The following is a 19,203-nucleotide window of genomic DNA, read 5'->3' as shown; positions in this document are numbered from 1 at the left end:
AAAGGCTATCAGTGATTTCTGCGCAATAAACGCTGAGTCAGAAATTTACCATCTGTTGTCTTACCTCAGGGATCCTGCTCTCATCAGCAAATCTCTTTCCAAACCCGGATTCAGGAAGAGGGAAAGATCAGAGGGTAACTCCTGCAGCCATGTGAGCCAAATCAAAGTTCAGTATTGCGTAACATCATCATACCGACTGTTTTATTATATCTGCTTCCTGTTCTTCCTGTTCCCTGGGTGCTTGTTGTGGCTGGGTTTTTTGTGGTGTTTATTATGTGGAAGACAGTGAAATGTTAAGCAGAACTTATAAAGGGAGAAGTGTTTGAGAGCAAGGTAAGCTCGAAACAAACAAAAAAATGTCTTTTAACTCTGAGTCTTCTTTTGTCTTCACCCTCGGGCTTTACAGGCTACCTTTTCCTGTTTGCTAGGCTTTCCTTGTTGCGAAAAATACAAGGAAGTGAATGTGTTTGGATTTTATACATCAAAATAGTCACATAATGTGTGTCCTATAACATACAGAACTAACCTGGTCTAAGTTATTATCTAGTTTAGGCCATATAAACAGTCATATGTTCATAGGAACCCTCAAATACAGTATCCTTTGGTCTATTTAACTTTATTTTTCTATCTAGCATATGATAAATGCCAATGAAAGTTCTAGACCAAAATTACCAGGCAGGCATGGGTGGCAGTGTTTGCTAGTGACAGCACAGAATTAAGTAATGAAACAAAATAGATAAATAAATAACAGGGCAATAGTTCATGGTTTAAGTAAGCCACAAAATTTTAAACATAACAAATTACATTTTTAAAGGACCAATAAGTTACAGTATGTTTTTCTTGCCTGTGTATTTCCTCATAAAAACAGATTTAGTATTATGTCTTTAGTACTGGGAACATAACAGAGTCCTAGGCCAATTTCACAGTTAATTTTACACTAAAAGTTTACAGTAACTGGCATTGAGTCTGTCCTTTGCAGAAATGTTTCCTTTCAGCCACACTAAAGATTTTGTTATTATGAATGTGTTTATTAGGCATCTCCAAAGTCTGTCCTCTAGGGCCGCTGTCCTGCAGGTTTTTCCCACAGCTGATTTTCATTGATTGCTGATTAACAGGCTTGTGCTGAACTGCAATCATCAGAATCAGCTGTGCTAGAGCAGGGAAACCTCTAAAACCTGCAGGACAGCAGACTTCGAGGACTGACTTTGGGGCTTCCTACGTATGTTTAATGATAGACAACAAAACCTGAACTGGATTCAAGTCCAGACTCCTGCTAGACCATCCCAAACCTTCCCTCTTTTTGTAACGAGTCATTCAAAGGTAGCCATGCTGCTGTGCTTTGATCAAAGTAGTTCTGTGAACCTTAAGCTAAATCACATTTCGGTTTTGGTACAGAGCCTAAGTGTATTTGGAGTTTCAAAAACTAAACTTGACTTCCATAAACATATTTCACATCACTGAGACAAAATAGCTACATTTTTCTCATCTGACCATAAATCTCTTTACCTTAACACCCTTGGCTTTTCTATGTGGGCTTCTGCATAAAGACCATCAATGTTTGGATCCAGCTCTGCTTCCTCGCCGGTCCCACTGAGTCCATGCATTTTTAAAAGGGCTTTAGCTTAGACAGTGACACAGGTGGCGATAGGGGAGTCAGAGATAGGGCAGAGGAGAATTGCAAGTGGAGTGAGAAGTTAGTAGGAGTTGAACTCTTTTGGTGGATTGCATAAGCTGTACTCGGAATGTAGCTTAATGGCTTCCACATCAGGTGGAAATAGTGGAGAGGAAATGGAGTGGATGATGTCAAGATCTTCATGGAGAAAACGAGAAATAAGGCAAAGACAGGAAAGAGATAGAAGTTGGTCAGATGGGAGTGTGGTTAGAGAGGAAAAAAGCAAAAAGACAAAAACAAGTGCAAGAAAAACAGGTGCAGCGGAAGAGGGGAAAGTGACAGTCGAGTTTAAACAAAAGGAAGGACACTTACCGTACATCCGATAAAACTAACTAAAGCAATCGAGAAGGAATTTGGACAAATCAAGTCAGCTAGGCTAATGAACAAATTTGAAAACTGGCATAGATATTAATTTATGCTGTAAACAAAAAAACAACAAGAACAGATTCTCAAAATGCCAACTCTTGTGGGTGAAAGAATCAAATCATACATTCCCGGCACAGCTGCTAGATTAAGAGGAGTAATTACAGGAGTCCCACTTGACATGACAGTGGATGATGTCAAACAAGAAATTAAAGGTGGATAAGGTATTGATGCAACAAGGATAAAACACAAAAGAGATGGAGTTGTTAAATACACCATGGCAATAAAATTGCAGTTTGAGAATGTGATTCCAGAATCTGTGCAGATTGGCTACATAAACTTCAGGGTGAGAGAATATATTCCCAATCCATTAAGGTGTTTTGTTTGTCAAAGAATGGAGTGCAAAGGGAAAATAAGGTGTGCAAGATATGGAGGTTCACATGAATAAGGAAAGTATGACAAAGACTCCAAAGCAAAATGTTGTAACTGTGGAGGAGAATATAGTGCAGCATATGGTGGATGCATAGTACAAAGGGAAACAAGACAAGCAGGAAGAATAAAAATAACAGAAAAGGTTTCATATGCTGAGGCATTAAGAAAAGTCAGAAAAGAAAGTACAAATGACCTGGGAACTAGAGAAACAAATCAAGAAAATTTAAGTCAGGAAAATAAGGCCTCACAAAGTAAAGAGAAGCAAACCATTGTCAGTTCAAAAGATTGAACATAATGAATGTAAGCAAATGTAACGTAGATGAAAATACAATGACGGTGAAAAAAGATAACTTTGTGGCATTTATTTGTCACATTATTAATGTTACAGTGGAAATGAAAAAGAAAAGTGATCAAATTAAAACGACTGTAGAAGCAGCAGGATGGTTTGACATGAAAGAGGTCCAAGCAGATCATTTTCACAAACTTCTGAGATCAGCTGGAAATGATCAAGTAATGGTTTGTTTGTTTTTTAATGGTCATACATATTCTTAAACGGAATGCTACAAGTCTCTTAGTAAATGGTGAAGAATTTAAAAAATATGTACATGAATTAGAAACAGCTCCAGATGTTATATGTTTTCGGGAGACTTGGTTAAAATCTTTAGATTTTAACATTCCTGGTTACAGTTTAGTCAGAAGAGATAGAAGTAAAACAGTAATGGAGAAGGCTGTGCAACATTCATTAAAGAAGGACTGGCATATAGAGGAAATCATGTTCCTGGAAAGTATGAATGTGTGAGTGTAGAAATACTTAACTTAGAAAATAGTGGAAATATTAGGATGCGCAATTATTATAATCAATGTAAAGATTTAGAAAGTGAGGTTTTTTATCAAATTTTAGGATAAATAACAAGACGAGAAATTTGGTGTGGTGACTTCAATGCACATAATAGCCTATGGGGAAACAGACCGATGGATAATAATTGTAAAACAGTGGAAGAAATGATGGATGAAAGGTCACTGGTGTCCCTTAATAATGGACAGGGAACAAGACTTGACATATATAAAGGTATTACGTCATGCCTTGATTTAACTTTAGTATCTAATTTAATAGTTAGTTCTTGTGAGTGGGGTGTGAGGGGAGAATCCATTATAGGAAGTCATAATTTTCCTGTAAAGAGAATCATTAAAGATAAGTTGAATAAACACGATTAAATCAAAATAACAAAATGGTGCTTTAATAAAGCCAAATGGCAAATTTTAAAACAGTTACGTGATCAAACAAGTCATTTAGTGACATTAAAAGGAAATGTTGATGAGTGCACTAATCAGGCAGGAAGGAACATATGCTAAATGCTGCAGTACTTAGTATTTCAAAAGTAATGCAGCAGTACAGTACTCTATTACATACCAATAGAATTGACTTCTCACTTGTGAAAATGGATTGAGAAAATATTAGTAAAGAGGTTGGGGTTTATTTTAGAGCAGAAGCAGATATTCAATAGCTATCAATGTGGATTCAGAACAGGAAGGTCTGCAATGGATGCCCTGGTGAGAATTAGCAATGACAGAAAAAGGTCTAAAAATGAGAGAATTGAAAATAGTAGTATTCTTTGACAAAGATAAAGCGTATGACTCAATGTGGATTGATTAACTTGGAAAATATGGAAATAGGTGGAAGAATGCATATCTGCATAGCAAGTTTCTTTACAGAAAGGAAAATAAGAGTTAAAGTTGGGGATGAATATTCAAGACATTTTAAAGTAGAAAACATACCATACCATACCATACCAATTTTATTTATGAAGCACTTTATGCACCGGACAGGACCAAAGTGCTGTACACAATCATAAAATACAATAAAATTATAAAATAGAGAAAAAACGAGTGTAAAATACATATTAGTATACAAAAAGAATAAAACAAAGTAAAACCTCTCAAATTGTGCCAAAAGCCAAGGAAAAAAGATAAGTCTTAAGAAGGGACTTAAAAACAGCAAGAGAAGAGGCCTGTCTTATGCTCAGAGGCAGGTCATTCCACAGCTTAGGAGCTGCCACAGAAAAGGCACGGTCCCCTCTGAGCTTGCATTTTGTCTTTGGGACCCTCAGAAGCAACTGATCAGCTGACCTGAGGGAACGGGAGGGCGTATAAGAATGCAACAGCTCAGACAGATAAGAAGGAGCAAGGCCATTAAGCACTCCTGTACTATTTAACATTATGATTAATGATATATTTTTAAATCTAGATGAATGCATCAAATTAACACTTTATGCGGATGATGGAGCCATATGGATGAGGGGAAGAAATGTCTCGCACGTAGCAGGAAATATGAAGACAGTTGTGAATAAAATAGAAAAATGGTCATATGACTGGGGATTCAAAATGTCAGTCAGTAAATCCTTTTATATGATTTTCAGTAATAAAAGATATATTGATATAGGAGAAATAAACGTATATGATCAGCCTATAAATAGAGTAGCAGAATTCAAATATTTAGTAGTATGGCTAAATAGTTCATATGCATGGAAAATGCTTATTAAGCAGTGCAAGAAAATAATAAACAGTGGCTGGGAATGATTGGGGGCTGATTAGCAGTCACTACTGAATATTTATGTACAGGGCTCTCATGAGATCAGCAATAGATTATGGATTTTTATGGTATATGGAGCAGAAGCAAGATCGGCATTACAAATAGTAATTACAATATAAGGTATAAAGAATACTACCTCCATTAATGCTCTTTTACTAGAGGCTGGAGAAACTCCTTTAGAAATGAGACATTTCAAAATATCACTTTCGTACTTGATCAGAATTAAAAGTGGTGGTAAAGAAAACCCAGCAACAAGCATAATAAGGAAGTGTTGGGAATATTCCTAATTTACAAGAAAGGGCTTTGGCTGTATAGGAAATGAATGGGCAAAAATAAATGAGTTAGATGATAAGACATTTTCTAAAAACAACCCAATTAGCGCTGAGCCACCATGGTTGTTTCCAGAAACAAAAGTTGACTTGAAAATACATGAAATGAAAAGAGAATGGAAACATAATGAAGTTGGGGTTAAAACTAGCTTACATATTAGACAACTGTATTATAGTTATTAAAAATTTACACAGATGGTTCAAAAATCCAAATGGAAAAGTGGGAATAGGAATATTAATCTAAGAGTTTCATATATGTATCTGTAAAAGATAAACTGACCTTTTGTCTGTATGCACAACAGAAATGGTTGCAATATAGTTAATACTTTACAGTGGGTGGAGGAGACCAGACAGGGTGGTGCTATGCACAGATTCAAAAGCAGCAATAGAAAGCATTCACTCAGAAGGAAACTATAGGAAAGACCTTGTCTTGGAAATTCATCAAAGTTTATTCAGGTTATCTAGATATGGAAGAGACGTTCAGTTCTGTTGGGTACCAGCACATGAAGGCATGAGAGGAAATGAAATAGCAGATAAGCTTGCTAAAAAGGCTTTGGGAAAGCAGATTACGGTTCAGATTCCATTTGGAAAAGGGGAAGGTAAATTAATAATTAAAAAGAATGAAGCAGAAAGATGGCAGAAAATATGAGATAAAAATGAGAAAGGAAGAAGATTATATAGGGTTTCAAAATCTGTAATACTTAAAAATTACGGAGAGAGAAGCAGAAGGAAAGAAATCATTTACATTACACTAAGAACTGGACACACCTACTTGAATGAGTTTTTATTCATACTAGGGAAGAGAAATAATGGTATATGTGAGGGTTGTGGAGGAAAAGAAAATGTGGATCATGTTCTGATGAATTGCTATAAATATGCAACTGAAAGAGAGAGGATGAGGAAAGTAATTAGGGGAAACTGGAGAGAATGGAGTATTAAAGGAATTTTAGGGACAGATGGAGATAGGGAGGAAATTATGATAAAAATAAAGCATTGTTTTTATTTTTACATAACACAAAATTCAAAAATAGAATATAGTATGTGGAAACTTAAGCCTACATTCTTGTACAGTACGTGGTGGTATGTACCTATAAGTTAGCTGCAATCTGACAATCAGATAAAAGAAGAGGAAGACCAGTGACACAGGTGTCGGTCCTGGAAACAGCAAAAGCATCCAGCAAGCTGCAAAAGATCTCACAGGTGCTTTGTGATTGGTGTGCAACTGGCTCGCGTCCCATGTTAAACATCACAAAAACTGTTTGCATGTACTTGCCAAAGCATCCTACAGATCTTAATCAAACATTATTTTGAATGGAGTAAAGCCTGATCTAGTTCCAGAATTTAAATATCTATGAGTTATTTTAGATCCAAAATTCTTTATTCAAGAATCATGTTAACAAAGTGTCCCAGGAAATAAAATTTAATAACCAAAATGTCTGCCACATTCGCAGTATTTTAAATATGAATGAAAAAAAAATATTTACTTTTACTCGAGTGTTTCTCATATTTGCTTGATTGTCTCTTGCTTGTCCAACAAACTGAAAACCTTTAACGTTTAAAAATACTTGATAAAAAGCTTATTTCCTACCACCACTGACATATTCTAAAACAAAATAGACTACTGGACTGTAATAACATGGTGAAGGTTAAAAGATTTTGCCTAATTTACAAGGTCCTACACTCTGGCTCTATCACTGCAATGCAGGGGACATATCATCCTCTGTAACCCTTGTCAAATCATTGTTAAAATAAACAATGAAAAATGTGACTTCTGCAAAAACTATGTCTCTACCGAGAGGAGAGTCCTGAGATTTCAAATGAAATAAAAATAATAAAACATATGGAAAATCTCTATGAAAAGCAGCCAACCGTCAACCTGCTCGTAATAGTTTAGTGAAGAAAAGCAGGAGCTGATGACTGTTGGAATGGAGCTCATCCGATGCAAATTACCTGTCCAGCAGAAAACCTCCACCCTCTGCATCTGTTTTGAAGCCCTGCTGCTTCTTATTGTCGCCTCCTGTTCAAAATTGTACAAATGTCATTTTCTCAATCTCATTGCCCCTTTTTTCTTTTTTTTTTTGTGTTTGTTTCTCCTGCCTCTAATGGGACAAAGATTACCGATGGTCCTCCTTTGCAACATAAAGTGAAAGGTAGAAAGTTCTACTGCTTGTTTTGAAATTCTTTCCCCTAAATTACATATTTTCAGATACGGGTAAAACACGTAAGGCTGACAAGTTTGTCCCCTTTTAGCTACTCTGGTCAATATGTCATTTCCCAACTGGTATTTCAGAAAAGTTTTCTTGGGGAGCATTTTTTACACAAAGTATTCACTTAATTCTTGTTTAAAATAATTTATCTAACGTGTTGCATGTCCATTCAACAATAACAAACAGCTCAAACCAATCACTAAATACCTAAATAAAATCTAATATTCATGGGCATGTGAGCGCATCTACAGTAAACCCCTCACTGTAACTGTATTTCCTCTTTTTGCATTTCCAGAAGCAAAATATGAGTCAGCATGCCAGTAAAGAGTTGTCACAAATAAAACTGCTGGTTTCATTTGAAATTAATTCCTAAACTTCTGCATTGGTAAGATTCCCCCCTCGCGTAATTTTTTCACACTTATTTCGATTCTTGCATGTTGCCGAGCTGCAGCAGTAATACTGGAAGGCTATATTGGGTCAGAATGCAGCTGGTAGTAAACGAGATTCACATGACAGGCCGCAGAGCAGATGTTGTAAGAGGAAGGAAAACCTCCTCTTTGAAAGTTAGCTATCTGCTTTGTAAACCAGCGTCATTTTATTCTGGAAGATTAAAAACTCGCTGATTGTCTCTGTCAAGGTGAGTGCTAATTCGGTTTTTGTGATATATTTTTGGTAAACTTTGTTAAAAAAATTAAAAATTGTTGTGAAAGTAGTTTAGGGATACTAGTGAAACCTATTTTAACTTCCCCTTTGTGAGCATGTGTAAAAATGTTAGAATATAGAAATGTATTTCCTGATTACACAGATATATATCACATACTTCCCTCACTCTAATAAGTTATTTTGCAGCAGCTCCAAATATTTTACTTGTGAAGTTTAATTTTCAAGGTTTTAATCTTTTATCTACTTTTTGCTTTATGTTGGTCAAAATTATGCAAGCCTTAGTTTAGCTCAATAAAAGCATGCATATTAAATTTGTTTGTATTTAATAGCTTAAAGACAGAGCATCATTAAAATGAACAGTTTGTTCTAAAAGTCTAAACTTCCCTATAAAAATGCCAGGTTTTGTTATCTTTAAAAAATGATCATGATGCATTATTTTATAGCATTTTCCACTTATAATGGGATATTTATTCTACACAAATAAAAAACAAATATCTGTTAGTATGGGATGGTTAAAAAATTAGAAGGTGCAATAATGTGGTTTCACAAGTGTGAAGACACTTTAGTAATACTTTTGTTTACACATTTTGATCCAATATCCAAGCATTATTGGCAGGGGGTAAAACATTTCAGAATGATCTTATTGTATAAAGTCAAGAGAAACATGGAAACATTTCCCCTGAATTATTACATTAATCATCTGAATATTTATACAGTGCTGTCAGGATTAGTGGATACTTGATAAGAACCCAGATGCAGAGATGGAGAGGCAGAGATGATCTCTTGCTAAATTTAATGATGTAAAAATACAGAAGACATAATCCAGAACCAATTCACAAAAAAAAAAACAACAACTATGGAACCAAAAAATAGGAAATACTGAAGGAACAAAGAGAAACAAACTGCAGGGGAGGAATATATCCGCCTAACAGAAAAATGAATGGAGTAATCAACTGATGGGAGCAGGTGTGGACAGAAGGACCTAGAAGGGAGCTAAGGGAAAGGAGACTGGCACAAGGGGACAACAGAGGCTAATCAATAAATACATAAGAGCTTAAATTCAATCAGAAAACAACTAGAATGCCACAAAATGGAAATGAAACCAATGACCCAGAAAACAGAATGACATAAATCAAAGTGTAACTGATAAGACAGAAAGCAAACAAACAGAACCAAAAAGTCCAGAAAAGGACACAATAATGACAAGTGCACCACAGAGGGGGTGCTTTTCCTGTGTTGTCTATATCTTACAGTTTCTATTAGTTTTTTAAATATGTATGTTAAAAATGTTTGGGCTCCTATTCTAAATGTTTTTATCAAGACCATTTGTGCTCACTGCCTGATATCAAATCAGACAAAACGTAGCCTCTTACAGTATTTTAGCAAAACCACTGTTATTTCTTACCTAAATGCCGGAACAAAATGTTTTTTTTCTTATTTCACTTTATAAACAAAACTAACTAACTTGCGTTTCCTTGATTGCATTCCAAACATCTTAACTTGCATCAAACATGTTGGATAGTCTTTTAAAGCTCTACTTCCAGCACTTCTTCTCTAATTTGTAAGAAATGTGTTTATTTATTGGACCAACAAAATGTTTTTGGCTGATATCTAAAGATGTAGGTCCAGTGTTTCTACGAGACGTTTTTATGGCGTGAGGCAGTTCTTCCTGCAGCAACCCAGCCCATAAGTATCCACCTAGACCACTACAGATATCATATTATTACCCTTGGCCTTATTAAGTTAGCAAGTTTCCAACTTTTTCCTCCAAAATTAAACAATAGTCAGTGTGACAAAAACCTTCAAACTTAGTTACATGAGACCACAGGACATGTCTGCAAACACTAAGCTCTTTGTGATTTTGCGTTAAGTAATCAGGCTTTGAATGCCGGTTTTAAGATAATGACTTCTTCCTTCTAGTTTGACCCTTCTGCTCATGACAGTGCGGTTCTCTCTTACCAGACTGGGCAAACATCTTAAAAAGATTTTCTGTTTTTGTGCTGGTTTGGTAATGCGCACACATTTACATGCTCATACTCAACCTGTTTCCCCTCTTGAACATAAGTGGACTCTCTCTTTCTGACATACTGCCTGCTTTTCTTTTTCTTGTTTTTTTTTTTTTTTATATCAAAATAGGAAGCAGTGTGTTTGAGGTTTTCACATGTTGTATTCGCATGAATAGTGATTTTATGTATTTTAACAGAAGCTTCAAAGGTCATTAAATCATCACCTGGCCCTTCCCAAAATTTATATTAGTTAAATTATGATTATTGCAGAATCCAAATTATGTGAAAATAATAATGATCACAGCCTTGATAAAATAAATAGATAGATAAACTGAGCAATATTAAGATTATTTTCTCTGAAACATTTTAATTTTAAAATCCAAACTGTAATTCTTAGGTGCTGAGATCAATTTCTGTTTTTATTCGTTTTGCTATTTTCTGACTGTAAGTCTCAGACGAGAGATGATAGTTTAAAAGGTTTTCTTTATCTTTCCAGGATGCACTTTTGGTTGTGTGCTGTGTTGCTTATGGCAGCTGTGATCCTCAGCTGTTCCTTATCAGCCACCAAGACATTGTGGGAAGACTGGAAAAATCAATATGGCAAAATTTATGACAATCAGGTATGAGTTTAAAAAAAAAAAAGTTAACATGCAGTCACACAAATTTGCAAACATATTTGATAATAATGTATATAATATGATTTTTTCAGACTGAGCTGATCTTCAGGAGAACAGTGTGGGAGAAAAATCTGCTCATGTTGCTGAGACACAACCAGGAGGCTTCAGCAGGAAAACAAAGCTTTGTTCTGGGACTGAACCACCTAGCTGACATGGTAGGATGATGAGATTTAGTTGTTGTTCTTGGGTGAAATGCGCTCGGGGCAAGTCCCTCCTTTTGCTACCACTACAGCCAATTACTTTTATAACCTGAGATTCTGCAATGTAGTTACACACAAAGAACATAACCTACTTTCACAATCAAACAATTGTGGCTCCAAATCCCCAGTTACTGCACATGCTTACTAACTAGATTTCAACTGAAAGCAAACCTCTTTTTTTACCCCTCCTCAAGCTTTCTTCTAAAACTGCATGGTTTTTGTACCCCTTTTCTGAGGCATTACAGATGCAGGAGGAAAGAGATCTAAGGTTGTGACCTCAAAACAAATTAAGAACTTTCAGAAAAAAAGCAAAATCCATCCTTTATCAGCTTTTTCAGTACATCTATGGTGCTAAACTATGAATGGGGAGAAAATGTTCTGCAGCTTTGGCCCTGCTGATCGAACTCTATGGCAAGAAGAGCAAAGCTGTAGGAGGTCAGTGGTGAAAAGCAGTTTGACCAGTTGACACAATAAGATAAGAAAATTATTTGTTGAATTTAATGATAACCTAATCTAAACATGTTAAATGTCGTTGAATGTCAACTTTCAGACATACCCCGCATGTCTTCCCTCAAACTTTACCTTATTTCCTGTCTTCAACATTGGAAAATAAACGACATTTTGATGTCACACAAGTAAAAAAATAAATAAATCTGGTCCCTATTTAAAAATGACAAGAATAAAGCCGCAAGAAGTCCTGTTTGGGCAAACAGTAGGTAACGTGAAGAGAACAATTTTAGCTCAGACACACCTCCCTTTGTTCTTTTAATTGAAACCAGACTGGAATTTGACACTATTATATCAAAGAACTTATAAGCTGTAGTGTGACTAAAAAAGCAAATAACTGGATAATTATGTATGTGAGTTATAAATAATTTAAAAGACCCATCAAATACGTAGTAATAAAGCAGCTGCTGTGTAAATCTGCACATAGTTCTGTTTTTGTGTAGCAGTAACATTTTTTAAATACGTTGGGCCAAGTTGTATATTTCATCGTTTTGTAATTGATCTTAAAATATCATTAATCTCTTGAAGTAATTATTTCAACTTTCTGCTTTTTCTAAGTCTGAAATCAACACATTTTGCCCCAATGCCACATAAAGACTGATGACATAACAGGGCATGTGGGTGCCTTTTAATTCAAACATGGTCTAAAGAGCAAGATTTTTGGCAGGAATCTGAAATGATGAGGAAATTGTGTAAAAAACTAAAAGAATAAAGAGATATGAAATAAAGAAGAAGGATAAACTGAATATGAGAGGCCTTTTTCTGAAGCATATCACAAGGTGTTTTTTTTTTTGGCTGAGAAAACCAGAGCAGAAAAGCCTAGATGGGTGTAGCATGTCATTGCTCTGCAGGAGTCTGGCATGTTTGGGACACTCAGATAAGCTTTTGGATTGCTGTCAGAGGACAGTGCGCTACAGTTGCATTGGAAAGCACCATCACAGTTCAGGAATATGCACCAAAGAGAACAACACGGCTGCAGTGTGATATTTGAATATGCACCCAGATGATTGAGTAAAGATGATTTAGACCAAGTTTATATTCTTAATCACTGTTAACTTTCATTTTATCATCTGGTCAGCACACAATCGGCAACTTCTTCTGCCCGTTCTGAGGTTATTACACAGTCAAAAATCACGATTTTATACTGAATAGCTGCCAGGGATGTAAAAGTTTGTTCATTTTATAGAAAGTGGATAGAATAAAAATATGTTTGTCATAAGGGGGTAAAACATATTGATTTTCTTCTCAATAAAACCATAATTTTACTTTACTACAAATCTTTAATCATGTGTATTTAAGATAGCATATGTTGCAGTATTATCATAGAATTAATCGTATTTAGGTCTTGGAGAAAACTGTTAAACAGGTCCTCTCTGCTAAAGATTACGCAGTTGGTTTTCTAGTATATGAATAAGCATCCAGTTATAAGTTCTTGAGTTTAGAAAAACGACAAAGGCAGTGGTCAAGTTTAAAGTAAGAGAGAGACCATGATGTTCTTAACTGAATCTTCACAAAGGGTCAGATTTTTTAAAAATTCCAAATAAGCTACGCTAAATTGGACGTGCAAAGAAATTATTTGTACCTACAAAACTAGTGTCCTTCTATGGGCCATAATGCCTGCTAAAGGGCCCTCTTGGGAGCCAAAACACATGCGAAAGTTCCCTCTAAAGTGTGCAGAACCAGCTATATATTCAATAATTTTTGTTCCTTATGGTTTAGTTGTGTAAAGATTTTGCGTCATTCTGCTGCATTAATTCGTACTGACTTGCTTAGACATTTTTCCTCCACTAATAGTTATTAATTCTACTAGTTTTATTCTTTACAGTCCTAATATGTTAACATGCACACAGACTCACTGTGTCCATTGTCTGAATCAATGCCTCCCTTGTGACCAAAATGACTGCAGAAATTATTGCATCTCAGTTTGCACCAGACTATTAAAAGTCGGCAAAAACCAAGACAGCAGTTTAGTTTGACTTTTCATGTGGTAAATATATTTACATTTGCATATCCTCCACCCATAAAACGGTGCAGTTGTAAATGACTTTGCGCGGCGCCTTCCATGCAGATCTGCTCTGTGCATACAAACACGTTTGACTTGCTTTAAGACGGGCAGAGCTATTGAGGATCAGGCCCAAAGATTCAAAAAGTGAAACTTTCTACTCATGTTACAACTTTGCATTGGTTTTGTTTTACTCCCTTTTAACTCTTACCCTTAAATTAACTACTTTATGCTGACCGTTATTCACTCCAAAGCTTTAAACTTAATCCCAACCAAAATGTCTTGTTACTTAACAGGAATGTGCTTTGTTTCCTATAATTATTATTGATTTTTATTTATTTATTTATTTATTTTTTGCATAAAAAAGCAACATCGTCCTGTTAAAAGTTTTTAAGGATGTATTCTCTATTCACAGATATTCAAGCATCAAATAGAAAACAAATATGTCTGCAAAGCTGATTATCGGATATTTAGAGATGCTTAAGTGGAAGATGTTCCATCTGAATAGTGTCGGAAAAATGCAACCTATTTGGTTTTCTTAATTCATTGTTTTTAGCTTCCCCAAAACTGAAATTAAATAGCCTACATGATATGTCATTTTATTTAGGCTTACTAGTTTTGAGGTAGAATTGAAGAAAGCCTGACTGTTTTCTCAGAGTCTGAACACTAAAATGCAGATGTTGTTTCTAAAACTATTCATTTGCATTCTGTTTTGTTGTTTTTTTGTCTTTCTACTTTAAGACAGCAGAGGAGATAAATAACAGGCTAAATGGTTTGAAGGTGGAAGAAGCTCTTGGAATCGAGAACAACACCTTTAAGAAAGTGAATTACTCATCGCTTCCAAAAAGTGTTGATTGGAGGAAACACGGCCTGGTTGGTCCTGTCAGAAATCAGGTACAAAATAATCTATACATCAGCAACATCTGAAATGCAACAGCTGCTCTAAATATTTTCTGGTGCTCTTCTTTTAAGGGGTTATGTGGTTCATGCTGGGCCTTCAGCTCTTTAGGGGCTCTTGAGGGGCAGATGAAGAAGCGAACAGGCGACCTTGTTATGCTGAGTCCACAGAACCTCGTGGACTGCGGCACTCAGGAGGGAAACCTCGGCTGCAGAGGAGGATACATCACCAAGGCCTTTAGCTACATCATCCACAACAAAGGTGTCGATTCCGAGCGCTCGTACCCCTACGAACACCAGGTGACCCAGACCATAGAGAAAATTGAACATATTATTTTTCTTTTTTCACTAATAAATAACGTAGTGTAACATCTTATGTAGCTCGTTATGGCAAAGGCATGAAATCAACTAAAATGAAAGATGAAGACTAAAAGGGATCCAATCATACCACAGATATTTGTTCAAATATTTATATTTTCTGTATTTCCCAATTTCTCATTTTGTCTTCAGAATGGAAAATGCCGCTACACGCTGCAAGGCAGGGCTGCCTACTGCTCAAACTTTCACATCCTTCCACGGGGAGATGAGTTGGCTCTGCAGGCTGCAGTTGCATCAGTTGGACCAGTTGCTGTGGCTGTGAACGCCATGCTGCCCTCCTTCCATTCTTACAGAGGAGGTGAGGCTGCTGAATCCTCAAAATAAGGAACTTTGCCAAAATGTGTTTTTGCAAAATGTCTTATGTTTAAAAGAAACTCCTAAATAACACCAAACGTTCTTTCCATCAATTTTTCAAATTGAATAAACTGATTGATAACACTGCATATATTGTATGAAACTCCATAGCTTGAGATATCTGTGAAGATTCTCAGTCATCCAGGTTCAGTTTAGGCAAACTGAACTTTTCAAGCTTCATAATTTGAGGGTGCAAGATTATACAGTCTTAAAGACTATATAGTTAGAGGACCTTAGTCTTCCCCAACAACTTTTACAAGGTTGGAGCTTGGATTTCTTTTCCTTTGTGCAAAATATCTCTGGGGTCCCAGGTCCTCCTCCCTTATTGAGTGTGCATGTGAGAGGCTTTTCCATTGATTTATCATTTGTTTTAGTCACGAGCCACCTTCGAAGTTTGTTTCTGAAATACTACATCTTAGATGGCAAAGATCAAAAGCAAACAGCTTGCAATGAAGCCCCATGAAGCGTTATCATTATCATGTTTATGTTTGCAGTGGTTGGACAGTGGGCTCTTCCTTAGTATCACTTTAAAATGACCCATTAGTAGATTTAGGTGTTTATAATGGTTGTGGGAGATTTTGTAACCCCAAGATGACAAAAGTTTGGATAAGTACCTATTTCGCTGATGCCTTTTCCTTAAATCTGAAGATGAAAATCTGTCATTTGTGTTACCTACATTTTCTGCCGTTTTCCGCTTTTCTTTTTTTAGAATGACAAAAAGTATTGGGATTCTGTTACATATATTTTTACACTTAAACAAATTTTATTGTCATCTTGTATACATATAGTTTATACAAAACGAAATTTTGATGCATACAACTTTTCAACAGTGAATGAGCAGCTTACAATAGTAAAATGAACTTTTCCATTTATAAAGTGCAGCAGGGATCAGAATGTAAACAGTGTAGGAGAAAAGGAAAGCCAGTTTAAAGACGTGGTGCAAAAGGCATTGATATGGAAAGGCTCAGTGCAGTGCAAATAAATAAATAAATATGGTGTAAAATGCAGTACTGACAGTATTCACACCCCATGCAAACATTGTAAAAGACAATCTGATCGAACCCAGAAAAGCAAAGTATACATTTGAAATGTCTCAGTTCCATTTATTCTTTAAAAATTGATGGGAATATCAGCAAATGTGGTGTTAGTAAATTTGTAAAGAGTAAAGAAAAGTCATTTTGATTTTATTCTAATTTACCAGATGAAAGGTTCAATTACACTATGAATGAGAAATTATGCTACTGAAAGGTGCTAAATGACAGAATACTGTGGTTTAAATAGTTTCACCTCATTTTTAAAGTTTTTTTCTTAGGTACTATGCGCTCCTCTAAGTTTTACGTGTCAATTTGTCAAAGGAAAACTTCTTTCTTATTCTATTCCTCCATTTACATGCATGTATACATAATACCTTGGGATTAGGTACTATCTGAATAAAAGAATATTCAATATTTATGCTATTATAAACACATAACCAGTATAGAACTGTTTCATTTACTGTTGCTTTGCACATTATTCTTGCAGGTTTATACAATGTGCCTGACTGTAACCCAAAGTTGATCAATCATGCCGTCCTGGTCGTGGGTTACGGCACAGACGGAGGACAGGACTACTGGCTGGTGAAAAACAGGTACAGATGTTTTTCTTAGTATTTACATTTTTGTAACATTTTGTTTTCCGTCATAAAACTATAAAGTGTAATGTTGTGTGGTTTCAGCTGGGGAACAGAATGGGGAGAAGGAGGCTTTATCCGTATTGCAAGGAACAAGAAAAACCTCTGTGGCATTGCAACGTTAGCAGTCTACCCCACGCTGTGACATCAACTTAGATTTATTTAGGTTTCATCTTACTTCTTTGTTTGTTTTTATAATTGCACACTGTTATTTCAGAGCACTACAGAATTAACTGGGTGTACTAAAGATACACTGTTGGTTTAAGAAGCTCTAACCTGCCGAAATAATAAAGTATTCTGAAGGATTTTGTTAGCTTCACAGGGGGCTGAACAGTCGCACAATTGGGAAGGAATTCCAGCCTGGAGTATTTCTGCATGGAGTCTGCATGTTCCCTCTGTGCAGGAGCAGGTTTTCTCTGGGTAACTTAGCTTACTTCCACTACCCAACAACTAGTGGTACTGGTATCAGTTGCACTGATACCAGTATCGGGCGGGGCCCCGATCCTGCACTAAAATGGTGGTATATCGTTATCGTACCAAAAAATAGGGCACAGATACCATTTTGAGAGCCAAAAGTTTATTCAACTATTGTCACCCATTCCAGGTAGGCAATAAAAAGTTCCACTGGATTCACTTTGTATTAGTCTTTTGCTTGCTTTACTTCACAAAAGGTTGGCCTGATGGCAATTATTTTACATCCAAGTAGTATGCAGTTCTTCTTATATACACACACAACTCAATTTCAAACATATGGTATCGGTATCGGCCGATACTGCACAGCCAGGTATCGGTATCAGGGCCAAAAAAATGGCATCGTGCAACACTACCAAAAACATGACTGTTTGACCAATACTGTAGATCTCTGTAGGAATGAGAACAAATATCTGAGCTTTTGATGATAAAGTTTTTTATAAAATTTCTCTGCTGGCCTCCTAAGATATGCTGACAAGGAGGCCTGACTTCCCTGACTCTTTTTATTAATATAATAAACTTTAGTTGAAACCTCTTCTGGTACAAGGGAAGGGTAAAGTAGCTCATAAAGTTTCCGTGTTGCAGTTGGTCATTTGGGAGTTGTTTAATTATTTGGCAAAACATTCTTCAATATTCCTTATATTTTGCACATAATATAAACAGTAAGAAGGCAAATGTATGTAACCTTGATTGTAATATATGTAATCTCTTTTAGATTAAAAAGTTATCTTTTACAAAAGACACCTTGGCAAGAATGTCAGCAGCATGCAAACAATTCCAAATAAAAAAATGCAAAGAGAAAATGTTTAAAATTACATTTCAATTCACATTAAAGAAGGAAAAAGAACTTAACCCTTTAGACTCAAATATTGGTGTAAAGACCAGAACTATAACTTCTACCCCCTTGTAAAAGCTGTAAAAGTAGCTTAAAGCTATTCATAGTTGATGGGAGGATGAATGGATGCAATAACACTGGAAAAAAAATCAAAATCTAGATACCGTAAGTAATTTTTACTTAAAATAGGTGCATTTGTTATTGGATTGGGGTTGTAAAAGATGCATTTAACCAACGAAACAAGACCATTTACATCTAAAATAAAGAAACACAATTGCGTTGTTTTATTTCAAGTGCATGCTATCTAATTATCTTATTTTAAGAGTAAAAATACTCATTCCAATATACTTAAAATAAGACATTTTTACTTATTTCTAGATTGTTTTGCCAGTGTACTGTGCAATTCTGCAAGATAACCTGTTAAAAGGTTACACATTATGTTAAACTGATCTATCCTAGCAGGAGCAAGGCCCTAAAAATACATCCAGAACTAAAATTGAATATTTTATGAACAGATGCATTTGATACGATGGCCGAGTTACATTGATAGAAAGCTGCTGTTGATACACACTCTGTTTTCTTTTTTACACAAAAGTCTTTCTCAATTTTTCAGGTTTACTAAAACAGCTTCTGTATGTACACCTATGTAAATTGCCCATCATGTGCTTATCACTTTAAAATGGTGGGAAAAAAGCCTCAGTCTGCTTTTCTTCTCTCTGCTTTCATATTCAGTGCATCGCCATGCCTTTAGAGAGTTTCAAAGATGACCACCAGAATGATAATTTTGACCCTATCCTAAACAAATATATGATATAATCCCTGCTTACGTGTGAGTAAATCCTCTTTCTCCTGCTACGACTGTGCTGAAAGGGGAATTAAAGTACTTGGGGACTATTGCAGAAGGTATGACCTTAAATCCTTTAATAAACTGGAAGCAAAAAGTAAGTCACA

The 19,203-nt window shown here is 35.8% G+C and overlaps 1 protein-coding gene across 2 annotated transcripts; it reads left to right on the top strand.

Moving 5' to 3' along the window:
- The first annotated feature begins 181 nt into the window (after window positions 1-181).
- LOC119784812 (procathepsin L-like) lies at window positions 182-17,251 on the top strand. Of its 2 annotated transcripts, none has more exons than XM_038287051.1 (8): window positions 182-333; window positions 10,759-10,882; window positions 10,972-11,094; window positions 14,390-14,542; window positions 14,621-14,845; window positions 15,056-15,221; window positions 16,799-16,904; window positions 16,992-17,251. In XM_038287051.1, the coding sequence occupies exons 2-8, from the start codon at window positions 10,760-10,762 to the stop codon at window positions 17,089-17,091; spliced, it is 996 nt and encodes a 331-aa protein (XP_038142979.1). In that variant the 5' UTR covers window positions 182-333; window position 10,759; the 3' UTR covers window positions 17,092-17,251. The 2 variants fall into 2 exon arrangements, with proteins under 2 accessions (XP_038142979.1, XP_038142980.1); XM_038287052.1 differs by lacking the exon at window positions 182-333 and adding an exon at window positions 8,101-8,230.
- The last annotated feature ends 1,952 nt before the right edge of the window (window positions 17,252-19,203 follow it).

This window comes from Cyprinodon tularosa, unplaced genomic scaffold, assembly GCF_016077235.1.
Source record: "Cyprinodon tularosa strain WSP-4 unplaced genomic scaffold, ASM1607723v1 ctg234, whole genome shotgun sequence".
NCBI lineage: Eukaryota > Metazoa > Chordata > Actinopteri > Cyprinodontiformes > Cyprinodontidae > Cyprinodon > Cyprinodon tularosa.
This window is presented reverse-complemented; position numbering and strand designations above follow the sequence as displayed.

Excerpts from the sequence above, each read along its gene's own strand:
- LOC119784812 (XM_038287051.1), top strand. The coding sequence starts at position 10,760 with ATGCACTTTTGGTTGTGTGCTGTGTTGCTTATGGCAGCTGTGATCCTC. Across the intron at positions 14,846-15,055 it reads CGTACCCCTACGAACACCAG|AATGGAAAATGCCGCTACAC; the intron begins GTGACCCAGACC and ends TTTTGTCTTCAG. Across the intron at positions 16,905-16,991 it reads TACTGGCTGGTGAAAAACAG|CTGGGGAACAGAATGGGGAG; the intron begins GTACAGATGTTT and ends GTGTGGTTTCAG.